The 18,292-nt window shown below is 42.3% G+C and overlaps 2 protein-coding genes across 10 annotated transcripts; one reads left to right on the top strand and one right to left on the bottom strand.

The window, feature by feature from the left end:
- ARMCX3 (armadillo repeat containing X-linked 3) lies at positions 1-4,723 on the bottom strand. Of its 6 annotated transcripts, none has more exons than XM_058291845.1 (5): positions 4,569-4,723; positions 3,960-4,028; positions 3,650-3,711; positions 3,290-3,537; positions 1-3,058 (listed from the first exon to the last, which is right to left on the bottom strand). In XM_058291845.1, exon 5 carries the CDS (start codon positions 2,910-2,912, stop codon positions 1,773-1,775), a length of 1,140 nt encoding a protein of 379 aa, XP_058147828.1. In that variant the 5' UTR covers positions 2,913-3,058; positions 3,290-3,537; positions 3,650-3,711; positions 3,960-4,028; positions 4,569-4,723; the 3' UTR covers positions 1-1,772. The 6 variants fall into 6 exon arrangements, with proteins under 6 accessions (XP_058147828.1, XP_004447647.1, XP_004447646.1 ...); XM_004447590.3 differs by having other exon boundaries at positions 3,290-3,360; XM_004447589.3 differs by having other exon boundaries at positions 3,290-3,360; positions 3,960-4,068; positions 4,569-4,702.
- Positions 4,724-9,371: 4,648 nt separating this feature from the next.
- Positions 9,372-12,460, top strand: ARMCX6 (armadillo repeat containing X-linked 6). 4 transcript variants are annotated; one of them, XM_004447587.5, is made up of 4 exons: positions 9,372-9,712; positions 10,010-10,090; positions 10,445-10,527; positions 10,832-12,460. In XM_004447587.5, exon 4 carries the CDS (start codon positions 10,951-10,953, stop codon positions 11,851-11,853), a length of 903 nt encoding a protein of 300 aa, XP_004447644.1. In that variant the 5' UTR covers positions 9,372-9,712; positions 10,010-10,090; positions 10,445-10,527; positions 10,832-10,950; the 3' UTR covers positions 11,854-12,460. The 4 variants fall into 4 exon arrangements, with proteins under 4 accessions (XP_004447644.1, XP_012380862.1, XP_012380861.1 ...); XM_012525408.4 differs by having other exon boundaries at positions 9,589-9,712; positions 10,468-10,527; XM_012525407.4 differs by having other exon boundaries at positions 9,589-9,712; positions 10,445-10,531.
- The last annotated feature ends 5,832 nt before the right edge of the window (positions 12,461-18,292 follow it).

The following is an 18,292-nucleotide window of genomic DNA, read 5'->3' as shown; positions in this document are numbered from 1 at the left end:
TCACTTAATAAATGCTAACCTTTATTGTTATTGTTGTTATTTATTAAATGACACCAACACATGGCAGAATGCCCCAGCAAAACAAAGATCAACCAAAAAAAAAAAGCTATCAACTTTTCAGTTTAGGGAATTAAGGATGCTCACATTTCTTGATTAGCTATTACATGTCAAAATATTGGAAGTACTTTATATGTATTACCTCATTTAATCCTCATGACAAGCCCCATCTTCATCTCTCTTTTATCATTTCAGTTTTAATTTAAATATTTTTCCATTCAGTCATGTTCTAATCAATGTTCTAATCAATCACTTGCTTCATTCCTCAAACTTTTCTTTTTCAAATATGTCCTAAAATTAATATTCATTTTCAATAAATAAGAACACATAGACGAATAAAAAGTAAAGAGGTAAAAATCACTCATTATCCTTTCACCTAAGGATAACCACTGTTACCACTTGGGTATCTAATTCCAGAGTTTTTTGTGTGTATTTAAACATACATTTTATTATTCTCAAAGAATGGAATCATACCATGAATACTGCCATGAACTTACCTTTTTCGCTTAACAATGCATGTTGTATATCTTTCCCTGGCAATACAGATCTCTATAAATATATTTATCATAATGCACCGTAAATATTCCATCCTTTATACAACCAATCTGGTGTGCTGGACACATAGGTTGTTTCCAACCTTTACTATTCCAGACAGTGCTGGGATGAACAGCCTTCTACATACAGTCTTTAACCAATGATTCAATTATTTCCTTAGGAAAATTCCTATAAGTCAAAGGCTCTATGTATCTTAAGGATTATGATATATATTACCAAATAGCCCTCCACAAACTTTTTGCCAGAGTAAACTCATTCCCACTGCCAGGGTTAGAAAGGGTCAATTTTGTGACACCCCTGCTAACATAGCACAGTAGAAGAGAGAGGGATTTTCATTTGGACCTCACTTTCTCTTTCTAGTAAAAAAAGCAAACATGTTTAAAGATTCTGAAGTTCAGTGAGATAATATTCAAATAGTTCTGCACAAAATGGCCTCAACTGACTTTCCAAATGTGTTCTACTCCTACTCCCCACACTCTCCACTCAAGGCAGACCGATCTCACTGCCACAGGAGTAGAGTTCTACCTCCATGTCTTTCTCACACTATTCCCCCCCTCATCCCTATTTCATGGAATGCCCTAACCACACTACTCCATTCATGAAACATTTTAAACGGCCACCTTCTCTATGAAGATTTAGCTGACTACTGTAACCCACAGAAATCTCTGCATCCTCTTCCCACATTTGATATTGAGCACAATCTGAAGCTATTCTATTATCTTTTTGTTTCTTCTCTTCAACTAGATTATAAACCGAAGGACAGGGATCATTTCTTTCTTTCTTTTTTTCATTTCTTTCAAGCATCAACACACAACTTTATTGATGACAAACACAAAAGAAGTCAATGCAAATGACAGAAGGGAGCTTACTTGCGACTAATTGTTTCACTGTCAGTCACTTACTTATGCAGAAGGAAATAGTAAAAATATTTCAATCTAGGCAGTGACATAAAAAGCAATAAACGTGTTTTCAGAATAAGTAGTAACATTCATTCATCCAGCTTCAACCTAAAAACCAACTTGTATAATATCAGCATTAATGATACAATATGAATTCATTATTCAAACCTGGCAAAGGAAAGGATTCCTTTACCATATAAATAAGGTGGAGAAAAGGAATAGTTTACAATGTGTATTGCTTCTACACTGCAAAATCAAGATTTATTCCTGGCTTTTGGGGAACATATGCTCTGCTAGTTTGGTCATGAATTTTCCAACTTTTACTTTCACCAAAAAATCATGGTGACTTTCTATTCCTAAAACCTTATCAGCACACACTTGAAATTCTTTTAACAAGTAAAAGAGTGACCCTTCACCGAATTGATTCTGAGTAGGTTCATTTTCTTCCCATTTAAAATTGTCACTTATATTCTCCAATATGACCAAAAGCTTAAGAATAATCTCTTTGTTCTCCTTCTTACTAAAGAGGGAACCCAGTGAAGATGGTACCTGGGCCCTGAGTAGTTTTCTAGTCATGGCTGGATTTTCAGCCAAATTCAATAGGAGTTTCAAAACCTGAAGTTTAGTTTCTTCATTTCCTGCTGAAAATAAACGAAAAAAGTCTGAAATGGAATTAGCAAGGATGTGCTGATACTCATTAGTAACAGTCATGTTTGTAAGCAATCTTAGTCCAGCCAACTGCACAGATGAGTTCAAACGAGAAGTGACTGTGTCATCACATACTTGGTTCATGTATATCTTAAGCCTGCGTTGATTTTCGGCATTCACACTCAAGTTATTCAGAACAATTAAAGCTTTTTCCTTAACTATGGGATCCCGAGTATTGAGAATCTTTGCAACAATTGGGAGACCACCCAGATCACGAATAATATCTCTGTTAAATGCATAGGCAGCATTATTGCCTAGAGCAATTAAAGCTGCTTCAAGAATATAAGGCTTTTCAGACATCTCAACCAAGCAAAGAACTTTCTGCAGTTCTTGAGGGGACAAAATAGTATCATCTGAATTGGGGGAGGCCCGTTTCTGAACAGCCCGACGGGCCCGGTTGGCCCTGGCCCTGGCCCTGGCCCTGGCTCTGGTCCCAGCCTCAGTCCCAATCCGGGCCCAAGGTGGGTACCATACTATATCCTTGCTCTCATTGTCGTCATCATCATCATCAGACCAGTCATTGTACCTGACCCCAGAACAGTCCCCAGCATCATCCACATCCCCAGATCCACCCTCAGCCATTTTTTCCTTGTTCTGTTTTCTTCCACGCGTCAGTTTATAAATGCAATAGCAAGCACCAGCCCCAATCACCAGTCCTGCAGTCACCCAGCCTACTTTCCTGGCGTAGCCCATGCAATCGTCCCTGACAACAGCAGGGACCAAGGAACAGAGCAGTCACTCGAACTGGGGGAAGATGGCTGTGGGCCTGGGAGCAGGCCTGTGGAGAGTGGTGATCTTCAGTCACTTCAAGGCCACAATAGCTGACACTGGAGGTAAACCTGGCATGGAGGAAGGAAATGGGGTTTGAGTTTCTCTGCTGAGAGTAAAAATTGAGTGCTTGGTGGGAAATGTAGGTTGTTAACAAACTCTTCTATTCTCATTTCGCCTCTCCATAAAGCCCCAGCTCACCCCAACCCCAAGCCTGGATAAAGGCAATGGAGTCCATAAACTCTGCTGGTCTTAGCCACCCAATCTCATGCATCTCCAGGGAGTAGCACCCTTGCACTAACCTCCACAAGACTGGGCAATTTTTTCCTTCTTCCCTCCCCTGGAAGTTGCCACGCCCAACAACCTTCCGGATCTGCAGAGAGACCAGAGCAGTGAGGACTGAGAGCCTGATGAATGCCTAAGTGACCTGCTCAAGTGTTGATTTCCTGTTTCATGATCCCGGTTGTCAGAGTTGTTGTTGCTGTTGTTTGTTGTTTTTTTTTAAACCTCTGTCCCAATAAATCAGGCACATGCCTGATTCTTCCTTAGCCTGAAATGGGAGGCATGTAAGGAAAATAAGGTAGGAGCAGATGAGTCTGTCCAAACCTGGGCTGATCTCCAACCCCTCCCCGATTCCAGGCAGCCCCCACACCCACACCGACCTCTACGGATCCGGAAAACTTCCTCCTCCCTCCTTCAAGTGGTGCCACCTGCTACAGCAGACCTGCAGGATGACAGATCGAAGACATGGAGACTAACTGCTGTATGAGAGAGAATTATGAACAAACTATCTGATAGTTTTCTCTCCTGTCATCCTCTTCTTCCCCCACCTCCACCCTCCAAAGCACGCCATTTCACAACAGTCGGGGAAGTGTGAGAAACACAGATTCAGACGTGAGCCTAAATTACTGCCATCTCTGTTTCTTCCCCAACCTCACCCCCGCCCCTCCAGGGGTCTCCAGATGATCTTACCCTCGAATTGACCTTCACCAATAGAGCTTAATTTCCTTCCTCTTCTCTTTCCTGGCGTTGTACAGCAACCTACAGAAAGACCGGCCACCCAAAAGAGGGCTGGGGCCCACTAGACCCAGAGCCACGGTCCAGAAGACACAGCCAAAGGCAAAAAGATGAGAAACAGCCGCTACAGAGCTCTCGGTGGAGGGATCAGTCCCCAGAACATGAAACTCTTTCCTATTTCAGAGGCCTGGTTGTTAAAGGTTTCCCATCTTTACTACTCCACTGACACACCACTTTGCACCTTACCTCCCTCCCCAAACCCAGCCTTTTCCCATCGTCACTCTCCTGGTGAACTGGGGGACCAAAACCCAGGCCACAGCTCCCTTTCCGGATTACGGGCCTCAGCGCCCTCTTTGGACTCCTCCCCAAACATTCCCCTGCTCACTGTTTCGCAGCATTGAAATAGGCTGCGGTCAGGACATAATGTCTTGGAAAGCCGGCAGCGAGTGGGAGAGACGGACGGAGGCGCCCCAAGACCCGCGACGGTCTCCGCCCTGCGCCCTCTACCACCCCCGCTTTACGGAATTTCCCAGGCACTGACCTAAAGGGATCCGGGACAATTACCTTTTCCTGTTTCTTCTTCCCTCTGCCGCAGGCCCACTGGCCCTCAGGTCAAATGGGAACTGGTACTTGGACAGACAGGAACGACGACCAGGGCAAGAAGGACTTCTGCACACGTCAGCTATTGATCACGTGATATCTACGTCATCCACCAACTCGGGTCCCCAATTTCCCCTCCCACCAGCAGTGCGGCAGAAGAGGGCCCGCCCCTCTCCTTTCCCTCCCCCAAACCGGGCCTTGTCACTCTTTCCTCTTCATAATCCCATCTCACCGGAGTTGTATTTACCTTCCTCTGATCACCAGAAAGGGACAGCATCTTCCCCTGGGTCTCCCTCCCAGCCACTTGAACATTTTTGAAAATTTGCCTCTTCCTTCCCTAGGCTTCTGGGACAGCAGCCTCTCCCTGCACCTCCTCCCTTCCTAGCTATTGATGTCTACCATTTCCTCTGAAATCTAGTCCTAGATCTGAAATGAACAAGTCATCAAAAAGGAGGCCTGGAGTGAGAGTGACAGTGTGGTTTTTACTTTCTTAATACCTTTTTGGTTTTGTTTGTTTCTTTTTTCTCTGACCCACCCTCTTTTGCAAGCCTCCATTCTTTTTGTGGGAAAAAATACAATAAAGCTATTTTCGTTTGAGTAAAAGTATGAGGAGGTAGGAGACTGTCATTAAGTGATATCAGGCCTTTAAAAATCCCACATTTTCTCACTTCCTGTGGAGCGTTGCACAATTCACTCAAAACAGTCTTGATGTTTTCTGGTCCCTGACACATAACACAACCCTGAATCTGCTAATCAGTGTGCCTGAAAATTTATAAATCTTCTTACTAAACCCAGTCTTCTAAATTGTAGAGCAATAGACTTTCACCTGAATTTTTTAACGAAGAAGAGGCATTGAGACCACAGAAGCCAGTAAAACAGAAAAGGTTGAGTAGAAATCACAATTTCTTGGAGGGTACCTATAAGGTAAAAATCCATGCACACTGTCCAAGTGAGTGACATAAAAAAGAATATTACAAAATGTCCCTAGGTACAAGTAGTTAATATCATCTTTAAATGAAGTAGGGATTACCAGAACACTGAGACCAAAACAAAATTGGCTAATCTCTGCATCTAGTGATCAGTTTGAAACCATTCTATTGACTGGAGTGATGAGCTTGATGAAACAACTGTCACCAATTAGTTAACTATATTTAATGGAGAAATAATAAAATAATGTCAGAACACAGGGTCTATGGTGGGATACTCCCTAATAGTTTGTATATAAGGTTGGTATTGGAGTATAATTACAGTCAATACAGGAGTAGTTCAAGAGACTGGAGAGTGTGTGAACAGGCATATCTCCAAGGAAATTCATATCTGAGTAACTTCTGGGAGGCAGTACTAGGATATGATTGAAATTTAGTAAACAGAAACCAATCCAACTACATGTTTCTGTGTTTAGAGAAAGATCATGCCAAGGAGCTTATTAAAGCACAGAAATATAAGAAAATGAGAGTCAGAGGAAAGTGTTAGTAATTCTCACCCAACTACTGTCTTGGGGAGAGGGAGTTTTGGCTAGGACAAATGGAACATTTAACTGTCCTTGGCAGAGCCATCCCCAGCTTCCTTAGCTGAAAGCCACTTCCTAAGGTGAGTCAACTGCCCTTGCTCTGACTGCAAGCTCACCAAGTGACCTTCTGAAGATGTGACTTCCCAAGTAGTAGTTTGCCTATAGGGAGAGAATGGTCTAGTTAAACTGAAAGAAACCTCCAATACTCATAACAGTTGAATTTTCAGGGTAAATTATTCAATTGTCAGTTCTGTTGAGACTTATCTTCCCTTCTGGTCTCCTTACAGGGAGAGAATGCAGAGATCCTTGGGTTAAAGCATTTTAATCTAGATTTAGATGTACATCTCAGTGAATTGGGGTCATCCTTGACTGAGACATCTGTTCTCAGCATACAGACCCAATCAGGGATAGATCATGCAATGCTGAGGACAAGACCCTGAGCTATCAAGGTAACCTTGTGGAATCCTGTCAAGGAAGCCACCTGGCCTTGGCTCGAAGAACAACTCTGTGCATCATCATTTCAGAATTTCACCTGTCCAACACTCAGTTAAGGGGAAATTAAAACTAAGACAAGCTGTGATCAATAGGCTCCCGGCACCTCAGCCTCATCTGGACAAATGATTAATATCCAAAGTAGTTAAAGAGCTACTACAAATCAGTAACAACAAGATATGAAACAGTTTACATTTCTCTCTGGGAAAAGAAAAGAAATTCATTTCACATTTTACATATCTTTTCATTTTCCCAAGCAAAAAGGTGGGCATATGGCCTGAAAGAGGCCAGCTATATACACTCTTAAATTTGAATCTTGGGCAGTAAAAAAAATTCTGAAAATTGGTGGAATTATGACATCCTGACATACTAAAGAAACCATCTATTAATTTCTGCTACCTAGAAGCCTCAGAGATCCTCCTACTCTAGAGGATCTTTCCCTTGCTGTTTAAGTTAACCAGATTTGCTTTTGGTCTGTTGCAAGCAGAGAACTTTAAGAATATTATAGTGAGAAAAGTAATATAGCTTTTCAAAATAATCCTCTATAATTTATTTTTCTCACCCTCTACAATTCTATCAGTGTTACTACCTGCTTATCTCTTTTTTGTTTTGGGGCAATTTAAAGTTACATATCACATTTGGACAATACAGATTTAAACCAAAAGCTTCCTTTAAGCTGTGGTTTCCCATAGTCTTTTACAGGTCAAGAACATTTAGGCAGGCTTGTCTGAGGAGTTACGTAAAGGTTTTCCTTTTTCACTTTTGAAACAGTAGGCAAGGTACATGGTAAGTCCTTAAAAAATATTTGTTGGAAGATGTATAATGGAGAGCAAAATAGTTTTTAAATATTAATCCACAGCTTCCTTGGTTGGAATTGTGGGTCAGAGTTACAAACATGTGAGACAACTGAAAAGGTCATTTTGCTCAGGAATTCAGCAAGTTTCAGATCAGGAAAGTTCTGGTAGACTAACAATGGTGGGAAAGGTATGCATTGGGAAAATTGAGGACTACACCAAGGAAGGGGATATATTTTATACTAGAGAGGAGAGATTGGAGTCCTTGAAATCTGGCTAAGTGTTGTGAAAATGTGCCCTTATTGTAGAGCCATACCTATGACACCAAGGTAACTACTTTTATTTTTCTTTACATATTCCTTATGTATATATTTGAAACAAATAAAATTCACTTATATAAGTACCTACTAGTCAAAACCTGAATAAATAACTGTTGAATCTGAAAGTTCTCTTAGTAAACCTTCATAAATAGAATTCATTTGTCTAGGAGAATTGAATAAAGAGTGATGAAAAGAACAGTGTAATGATGAGGGAACAAATGTGGTACTGGTCTAGGAGAGATGGGGTATAAATTGGTGAGAGAAAAGTTTGGGGAAAACTGGAAATTTATGAATGTTATTGACTGTAATATTCACCAGCATGGCCCTGTGGGCTCCCTTGCTTACCTCCTGGACAAGCCTGTCCTGCACAAGGGCCCCTCACAGGGGGAGCCTCTTCCTAGGGTGTCATATTTCAACCTTCTGAGAGAAAGGCTGCCTAGAGAGTCTATATTTAGAGTATGACTGCCTGGCAGGGACAGGTGGATATCTGGGGACTAACTTCTGCATATTTCATTCCTGAGTTCTGAGATTATTCTGAGGGGCTTGTATGGTGATATGGTTGGTGCAGTGAGACTGGAACAGAGGGAAGGAAACGAAAAAACCTCTTTGTCCTGGTGGTTGCTTGGGATCCTGTACATTGTCCTATTGGTGAGGGGAAAATGACACTCACATCCACGGGGTGTTGCAGTGGTTCACAGTCACACATAGACCCTCACCACCATCTCCACTGGAAAATGCTAAACACTAGCCACTGCTAGGGTGATGTACAGTACATGAACCACCCATATTGGAGATATCCCACAAATGCCATGATGGAATGAAAACCCCACCCGATAAGCTTCATTTCCATCAGTGGGATGACAGGGAATTCTCTAATTTCTGGATGATTTATGGGTTGCCCTCTGAAACTTCTGAACAGAATTTAAATAAAGCTCTTTGAATAGAAAACGGACTCATCTATGAAGTTACTGAATATGTATTATGCTAGATTCATGTGGAGTTGAAGATCTTCATAAACTTTGTCCTTTGAAGTCAGAGTGGAAGGCATCCAACAGTTGTCTATGAAGAAGCTCTCAAAAGACTGCTATCTAATACCACGAGTTCAGCCAGGATAAAGAAAGGCACAGTGGTTCATTTTTCTAAAATAGTTGTGATTGGAACACTTATCTTCTCATTATAGATTTGTTTGTCCATTAATTTATAACTGATATTGAAAGCACATTAGTTTCATTTGTGCAGATTTTTCTTTTTCTTTTTAATGTGTTGTATGAAGGCTGATATTTCCTTTGCAGTCAGAAGGAAATATTTCCAATGTGGTATATATTAACTTAATTCAGTCAATGAGACCTCCCTATTAAGTGGGAAATCTTGCTTATCTTATATACCTTTTTACCTTTTACCTGAATCCTTTTTTCCCCAAATGAAAATAGAATTACTGTATTTTCTGATTACAATAACAGTGTAGCTTGAGTCAATAAAAAATGAAATAGAACCCAAATATATTTTTTAATTAAATTCACACTAATACTTTGGCTTTCTTTTCTGCTCACCTCCCCCTTTCCCCCATTTTGATGCAGAGAGTGAAAAAAATTTAAGGTGGGATGCAGGAGTTTCAGAGCCTAGGAACATGTGAGACAATTCCCCAAGAATTAAATGAACGGTAACCACAGGAAAAGATGCTGCCCCTTCCTGTAATTAGAAAAGGGCTAATTCAAACTCCAGAGAAACAAGGCCATTTCTGGTAACTGGTATTGTTTAAGAGGAAAAGAGCGGCAGGGCCCAGTGTGACGGAGGGAGGTACGGGGCGAGCTGGCGCCTGCCGCACTGCTTATGGGAGTGGAAATTGGGGGCCAGAGCTCACTAGTGACGTGGTAGTCACGTGAACAAGAGCTGCCGAGAACCGAAGTCCTGCTAGTCGCTTCCGTCTGGGTACCGGTCACCTATTACTCTGCAGGCGGGTGAAGGAAGAAGAAAACTAACCACAACGTGCAGGTCGGTGTAAGGGTGGGTGCTGCTTGGTGAGAAGTGAGGGTGGGAAAGGGACAAGAGCGCTGCGGTTTGGTCCAGTCGGGACTATGTCCCCTCCTCGCCTACTTTATAAATACCCTCTCCCACCCCGTGTCCTCTGCCCATTTTAGTAGAGAGAACTGGCGGGCTTCGGGTGGGGGTGGGGGTGGGGGAGTGGGTGGTGGTTACAGAGAGTCTGAGGAAAGAAAGGTTTCACGATCAGTGCACCCTTGTCCCGAGTGATGGTCTGACCACCAAGCTCTCTGCCCTCTCTGTCTCCAGTCTGCAGGTTTGTAGGTCGCGGTTCAAATTGCGACGAGGGAAGGAGCAAACTGCCCTGGAACTGTGCAGGACGGTGTGAAGGTGGGATTAACCTGAGACCCTGGGCGGGGATAGCAGGGGGCTGGGATCTGTGCGGGCCAGGTCCTAGTCGCCCTATCCTGGCTCTTTCCTCCACACCCTCTCCCATTTCAGTGCAGGAAAAGGGGTGTGGCGGCCTTTGCTGGGGAAATGGCGGACAACAAGGCGGGGAGGAGAGCGCGGGGGGGGCGGCGAGCCTGCGATAGGAAAGTAGGTAGAGTGTGGGAAGTTCTTTAAACTCAGGGCCTAGAATTCAGAAAAGCAGGCCTTGGGACTATATCCTGTGTGCTAATCCATCCATTACACTTTGAGTTCTCCATTGCTGCCTATCTTCCTTTCTATCTGTCCTTCTGCCAGATTGTCCATCTTTCACCATGTAGGGAGCACTAACAACTGAAGACAGGGGAAGAAGAAGGACTTTATCCCCGGCATTGGTAGAGGTTGGTGGGTTAAATTCCCTGTGAATCTTTGAGGGTGGGAATCGGTGGAAGAGATTATATGAGGGTTTGCTGCTCCCTTTCACTCTCCTGGCTGCCATAGTTCAAACCTATCTCTAGTCATTCTCTGTGGGACCTAGAAGACAAATGGTGGGCCCTGTAAGTAGATCGGGGGTACAAGAAAGGAACAAAGAAACAGTTTGCTAATAATCCTCCTTTCTCACTGAGAACTCTACCTCTACTGTCGAGCTGATAAGGCGCACACCCAGGCACCATCCAAATCCCTAATACTCTTTTTCACCCATAGATTCATCAAAAGACAGCGACAGGAGCCTGTGAGAGACCGAAAACTACCTAAGAGGCCTCTGCAATCAGGCTGAGTAAATCCCTCTTCTGTCCATTCCCAAGGCTGACACGAACTTGAGCATGGGCCGGGCTCGGGAAGTGGGTTGGATGGCAGCAGGACTGATGATTGGGGCTGGTGCCTGCTACTGTGTTTACAAACTGACCATAGGAAGAGATGACAGTGACAAGCTGGAGGAGGAGGAAGAGGAATGGGATGAAGATGAGGAACTGGATGAGGAGGACCCCAAGATGTGGGTTGATTTCACAACTATGGCTCGGCCCTGGAGTGAGGATGGGGACTGGACTAAACCTGGGGCCCCAGGTGGAAGCGAGGACAGGCCATCAGGTGGGGGCAAAGCCAACCGAACATATCTAATAAAAGAGCGCCCATCCCCCTATGGACATAAAAATACTTGGAGTGCTCAAAGATTTAATAATATCAGTACTGTTCTTGATCTCTCCAAGTGTCCTTTCATTCAGGTAAAAATGCTCTTTACTCAGTCCAAGGAAGCTGGTTTTTCATCTAGCCACAAAATCAACAGTCCTTTGGCCAGCTTCCAAGTTGTTAGAAACATAATCCCCACTCCCAGGCCCACTGTTAAGGAGAAGGCAATGTGTTCTCTGTATAACTTGAATGTGAATGTTGAAAATCAGGTCCAAATTAAGATGTACATCAGTGAAGTGTGTCGGGAGACTGTGTCACGTTGCTGTGACTCATTTCTGCAGCAGGCGGGATTAAACTTGTTAATAAGCATGACAGTTATTAATAACATGCTTGCCAAGTCCGTTGCAGACTTGAAGTTTCCTTTGATATCAGAGGGATGTGGATGTGCTAAGGTTCAGGTTTTGAAACTGCTAATGGGTTTGTCTGAAAAGGCAGCCTTGGCAGGGGAATTGCTGGGTGCCCAAATGCTGTTCTCATTCATGTCCCTCTTTATTCAAAATGGAAACAGAGACATTCTCCTGGACATCCTTGCCCCTTAAATGACCATCTCAAACAAAAAGGGACTGAAACCATGCAAAACCTGTTTGAAACATTTACTTGTGTTCTCATTCAAAGAATCTGCAGAGGGTGCTATTGAAGATCCAGCCTTAACCAATCACCACATGTTTGGATTGGGTGAAAATTAAAGTTGCTAAGTCGAGGACCACACTCTTCCTGGCCAGGCAGGGATTCCCACAGAGCTGTCAGTAACTTCTTGGTTTTACAGTCAGGAGGCAATGCACATTGTAAATTACTCTCTACCAGTCGTCCTCATGTGGTAGTGGTCAAGGGATCCTTTCAGCTGCCAATTATGGATAAAGAACATCATAGCAACATGAGTGATGTTGGTGCCTGTATTGGTCTCCCTGTTTAAGGTGGACCATTTTGTGGAGACCAGACACATATCAGAATTTGTGCTAAAAATGCATTTGTTACTGCTTTTTTAAAAAATTTACCCTTTCTTCGATGTGATCTGATTGATGGTGAAGCTATTCATCAAAAAAAATATCCACTCCCCTTTTACCAACTGTACTGATTTAACCTCATCCACCCAAGTCTACATTTATGTGTATCATCAATAAAGTTGTGTGCTTTGATTGGCAAAAAGAGACATGGTCCTTGTCCTTGAGTTAACAGCCTTCATGAAGAGAAAGACAAAACACACACTAACTAACTGGGGTACTTGCTCACTGACAAATGCTTGCTTGCCAGTACCCACAGGAGACGGAGTTTGAAATGTCTCTGATATTCAATGAAAGCTTCAAGAATAGGTTGGGAGTGGGGGTAGGAGGGGGATTAAGAAGGAACACTAGGAGGACTGATAGAGAAGCAACCAGCACAGTGCCTGGGGAACAGAAATCCTTCAGTAAAGGTGTATTTCCTTGACTTCCAGACTAGAGAGGAAGATCAGTATCTTCAGGGCTTGTCTACACATCCTGGGCGGCAAGTGCCCCTGCATTCAAAAGTTTATAATTGTAACCACAATCCTTGCAATTTTCTGGGTGCCTACCATGTGTAGTTCGAGCTTACCTGCCAAGCAGCTGTTAAATCTACTTCCACTATCCACCCCCCTCCGTTGCCATCCCATGCACAAATTCCTGGCAGAATGAGTAGGTTTGGTCCCTGCTTTGGGTAGGATCCAAGAAAGGGACAGTGGAGTCTTCCATACTACATAACTCCCCAGAGAGGTGGTAGGGCAGATGCTGAGGGTGCTTGGCATGGCCGTGGCCTGCCCCTCCATTGGAAGATACCTCCATACTCTTCATCCAAGGTCCCAGCAACCCTGCAAGGAAAGGGAGAGCCCATGTGCACTGAATCACGCCAGGTTCAGCTCACTGTGCCACATCTCCTCCCTAAACCAACGTATCCAGCAAGCCTTAGCTTCATGCATCTTCAAAGCCAAGTTTCCTACATGCTTTTGACCTGTCAAGAAATGGTCCTCTTCTTCAAACCCATGGCAAACACAGTAAGCATTTCTGCTTCCCCTGGGCGGTGTTGCCTCTGTGCCCCGTGCCTTCCCCTGGCTTCCCTGGGATGTTGCTTGGGACCACTGTGTCCTGGGCAGTGGTAGTCTTTGCAGCAATCTGCCTTCTGACTGCTGCCCTCCAATGAAGCATAGATTTGTTTTATTTATTCTCCCTCCCACCAGAGTAGGAGTTCCAAGTGAGTTATTGCTTCCCTTCTTGTACCATCCACTCCATACTTAAGGCTGTCTAGCAGTTTCGGGTGCCTACCAGATTCCCAGACCACCTCTGAGGAATCCTCCGACTGGGACCAGGGCTTCTGCTTCTTCCCGGGCCCCAGTGCCTTGGAAGGCCTCAGAGACCCTTGGATGGCCTTGGATGGCCAACAGGAGACTTTCGGTTGCTGCCAAATCACATCCCCGTCAACGTTTAGTCCTCTAGTCTTACTTTGTTGGCTGCATGGCCCTGCCTTGTTTCCTAAGAGCTACAAATATGGCCACCCTTTTCTCCCAAGCTAACCTCTATTCCACTGGGCAGTCTGTTTTTCCAGTAGGACTTCTCTGCAAACAGCTTCCAAATTCACTTTTTCTAGTCCAGCTTGCTTTGCCTTCTTAATCTCAGCTGAAAGGCAGAGGATTTTCTTCTTCCTCCTGGCTTGTGGTCCAAAATTAACATACTCCTCCTGCTCCTGTGCACACTACCAAATGCCCGTTTGAGTATTGTGACAGGCAGCCGTCCACAATCTCCAAGCCCTTAAAATATTTTAAGGCTATGGCTGACACCTAATGCAGGGAGGGCATCAGAGACTTTCTGTCCACCTTCTGAGCAACTCTGTCAACAAGGCCTAACAGCATTGGAGTGTGCACGGTGTGATCTTGGCCCAAGTTAAAACCCTCCTCTCCATCATTGGCACCCCCCTCCCGAAAACACTCCTTGTGCCTGGAAGCGCACCACCCCTTCTCTACTGCCCTTCATCCCTTGATTGATTGCCAAACCAGGTTATGAGCCCAGTTACCAATGGATTCTGTCCATGTTAGTAGAGGGGAGTTAAGGGCACACCTGCTGTCAGAGCCTGATTACAACATTTAGAGGCTCCAAGCACTGGAAAGACTATGGTGCCCCCTCCCATCCATAATTTAAGATAAAAACAGCACGGAAACATCAGTCACAAAATTTACCTGTGTGATGCAATTAAAAGAGGTACTTCATAATTTTTATATTACAGCTCTAACTATTGGAAACAATACTCTCTAAGAATGAAATAAATTATTGGTTTAGCTACTTAATTTCCATTTAGGCCATAATTCTTTCTAGATAATCAAATTTCTATTTGTGAATTCTTCACATTTATTGGAATGAATTACAGCACATAACAATTTGCCAATTCATAATTTCATGATGCAGAAGAACTCAAAATCTTGTTCAACAATAGCCATGCTAAATCATTGTTGATCCAGAAAGATTATTTTAATTAAAGGGAATGAATAAGAAAAGGTTAAAGAAAATTGATGTGTCCAAAAATATCTCTTTTCCAGCCCTCCTCAATTAAAAGAAGTGTTTATTTTATTTCTATTATATTTTAATTACTATTTACATTTATAAATGTTTGTCGCTATGCTATTATTTATAATTGACTATATTAAATTTAACCTGGCCTTGATCTCTCTTTAAAATTTGCAGTTTCTTTCAATCTATTTTTTTATTTATTTTACAATTTTGTAGTAAAGGACTTCTTACCAGTCAAAAAAAAATGCCATTGATTGTACACTTTGGATAGATCAGATGGTATGTGAATATATCTCAATAAAACTGCTTAATAAACAAGTAAATAATTGTGCAAGAATAGCCAGAAACAACAGCTATGTACAGCAGGGGAAACAGAGAGATTGAGAGGTGAAGAATTTTGTTTGTTTCTCGGTTTTTGTTTATTATTATTATTTAAATAATGAAAATGCTCTAATAATGATTGAAGTGATGAATGCACAGCTACCGTGATTATACCAAATACCATTGATTGTTCACTTTGGATAATTGCATGCTTTATTTTTTAAAGAAAAAGAGGTACTCTCTGTGTTTCTCCATTGCAAATGTCTTGCCAAGGTCACCCAAGCTGAGCTTGTTGCATTCTGTGGGGAGATGCGCCAGCCTTGATGGCGCCACCCCAAACTATTGGGCTGTCTGTTGTTTAATCTGGAAATACCACCACAGACTGCTCTCCCGGTCCCAGAAAGGGCCCAGGTTTTGCTTTTGCTTCTTATTCATCTCATTATTATGTTTACATTTGGTGCCTGCATGCACTGGCTTGCACCCTAACTCCCAGGACCCTCCCCAGTCTGCTACTTCTCCTGGGATTTCGTGGTTTGGCACGGCCTGCCACCCCCACCCCACCCTAACCCCAACCCCAACCCCATCCCACCCCCATCGCACCCTATAACTTCACACAACAGTGCAGACATGGAGCTTCCAGTTTCAAGCACTCCATCCTCACTGGGGCCCTATGAGCCGCTCACAAAGCAATTTCAACCACAATTCTCTCACTTTGAAGTGTCATCCATGGGCCGGCGCAGCCCTTGCCAAGTCAATCTGTACACGGTAGCGCCGATCAGCTAAGAATTTGGCAGCTGTGGTGAGTATTTGCTCCTTGCTCCTCTCTAGGGGTTACTGACTGGTCTAAGATGAACCCGGGTGCTGCACTAGAGTCCACCACAGTCCTGCAGAGAATTAGCCAACCCCTTGTCTGCTGCAGATGCTGCACAGATCTCACGGTTTGCCACTTCCCTCTTCAATTTGTTTATGGCCTACTTTTCACTCTGAAGGTCCATTCCCTTAAGGCCTCTTGGCTTGGTGTATGGCTTAGGAAGTCCTTCCCCAACCCCACATCACAAAACAGTCTCTTATATAACTTTTTAATCCTTCTGTACTTTCTATTTAAAATTTCATCTCATGGATCAATTTGGAATTTACTGTTTGCAAGGTGGGAGTTAGAGATCTAACTTTACTTTCTTTCCCCAAATGGATAACCAATGAACCTAGCACCAACAATATTGAGAATTCCATTGCCGTGCTACTGTGTGACACATTCTGGGATCCTTGTGCACCACCTGGACAGCCTCTTTGTGGCTTCTCGTGTTCAAAACCCTCCTGGGGCATACTCCTTTTTACTATGTATGTCTGTCTTGCTGATCCTCACCTTACTCAGTGGCCTCCAGCATGTGTTTAGTGTGTTGTTTGTGGAGGGGGATGCTTTGGCACTCATGAGCAGGTCTCTGCCCTGTCCATATTCTGTCCCACAAGAAACTTAGAAATTCTTACCTTGCCAACTTTAACATCATGAGAAATTGGGGAGTAGACTATTCCCTGTCCCAAATTACTATCTTATACCAGAGAAAGCAAGTTACAGAACAGTGTATTGTACAATACTATAAGTGTTACATATGCTTTAACACTTTATACTACTATACATCATATATTTGTAGAATATCTCTGAAATGTTACACAAAGAAACGAATAACATCTGTTTTCCTCCAGGAAGGTATATTAGGTTATATATTGCTGTATCAAAGGTTGATAAGACACTGAATTCTCTTTTTATATCTCTTTTGCCTTTTGAATTTTGTACTTACATATTTTCCATTCAAAATAAATTTAATTAAAAAACACCCCTTCTAGTATGTTTAAAAGTTATTGATGTAAGAATTGTCAATCAGGCTCTTTTGGTGAGCACTCTTATTATTTTATATTTTGCCTCTTTTCTTGCTCTAACTTTTCATGTAGACAAACACATAATTCACAAATTATGACACTTTTATCTCTTCCTATTCAATATTTTATAACTCATTTTTTTCTTATCTCATTGCACTGTCGAGAACCTCCAGAACAAAAGTATTGATGATGCAGTGCATACACTTGTCTTGTTTCTGATTTTATAATGGTCGATGTTTCAGCAGTAAGGTTGATTTTTCCTGTAGGTTTCTGAATAAACAATATGTCAAATATTTTTATAATGGAATTTATAAATCTGTAAAACTGAGTGAGCTGGCTCTCCTTATGTCATTGTAGACAATTTTCAGAAATCTAACGTTGAGTGAAATAAGTGCTTTATAGAAAGATACTATATCATACAGTTTATACAATTTTTTAAAATTTTTTCTTTTTATTTTCTTTTAAATGTTACATTCAAAAAATATGAGGTCCCCATATACCTCCCAGCCCCCCACCCCACTCCTCCCACATCAACAACCTCTTCCATCATCGTGGCAAATTCACTGCACCTGGTGACTACATTTTGGAGCACTGCATTTGTATACATATATTTGTAGCAAAATTAAAAATGAGTACTGAATGATGAGCATCAATTTTGCAGTATTGCTTGCCTCTGGGGAGGGTTGGAAGAAAATGTGACTGCAACAGCATATACAGTTTAGTTTTATCTATTAATAAGGGTTATAAGCAAATACAAAAAGTGTTAACATTTGCTGTTAATTATGGATGATGTATATATGTATCCTCATTATATTTTTCTCTGTATTACTCTTTTTTAAATTAAAAAGAAAGGCGCATTATGCCCAATACAATCAATTTTAAAAACTCTCACTTAGACATATACTTAGGAAATCTCAGAGTATTAAGGATTAAAAGGAGACCATAAAAAAGTTTCTGGGTTTGGGGGAGGGAAGTCACCCACAAATTAGACTGGCATCAGGCTGGCATCAGAATTTTTATTCTTAATACTGCCTGCTAAATGTCAATGTGTAAATGCCTTCAAATTCTTAGAGAATATGCTTTTCTCTAATAGTCTATCCCTAAACAATCAATGTGGTGAGAAAAAAATGTTTTGTTTGTTTGCTTGTTTGTTTACTGATGCAAAAGCTACACTTTAGTCAGTTTCTTGTTTGACCTCGATTGGAAATGACTAAGTACAATTCCCCCTTTTTTAAATGAAATACCTGGTAGAAAATATGAAAGCATAATGGAA

The sequence above is a fragment of the Dasypus novemcinctus genome, chromosome X, assembly GCF_030445035.2.
Source record: "Dasypus novemcinctus isolate mDasNov1 chromosome X, mDasNov1.1.hap2, whole genome shotgun sequence".
NCBI classification, from domain to species: Eukaryota; Metazoa; Chordata; class Mammalia; order Cingulata; family Dasypodidae; genus Dasypus; species Dasypus novemcinctus.
Note: the sequence above shows the minus strand (reverse complement) of the source record. Positions and strands in the feature narration are given on the sequence as shown.

What these genes read in the sequence shown, in the direction of transcription:
- ARMCX3 (XM_058291845.1), bottom strand. Translation starts at nt 2,912, where the DNA reads ATGGGCTACGCCAGGAAAGTAGGCTGGGTGACTGCAGGACTGGTGATT.
- ARMCX6 (XM_004447587.5), top strand. Translation starts at nt 10,951, where the DNA reads ATGGGCCGGGCTCGGGAAGTGGGTTGGATGGCAGCAGGACTGATGATT.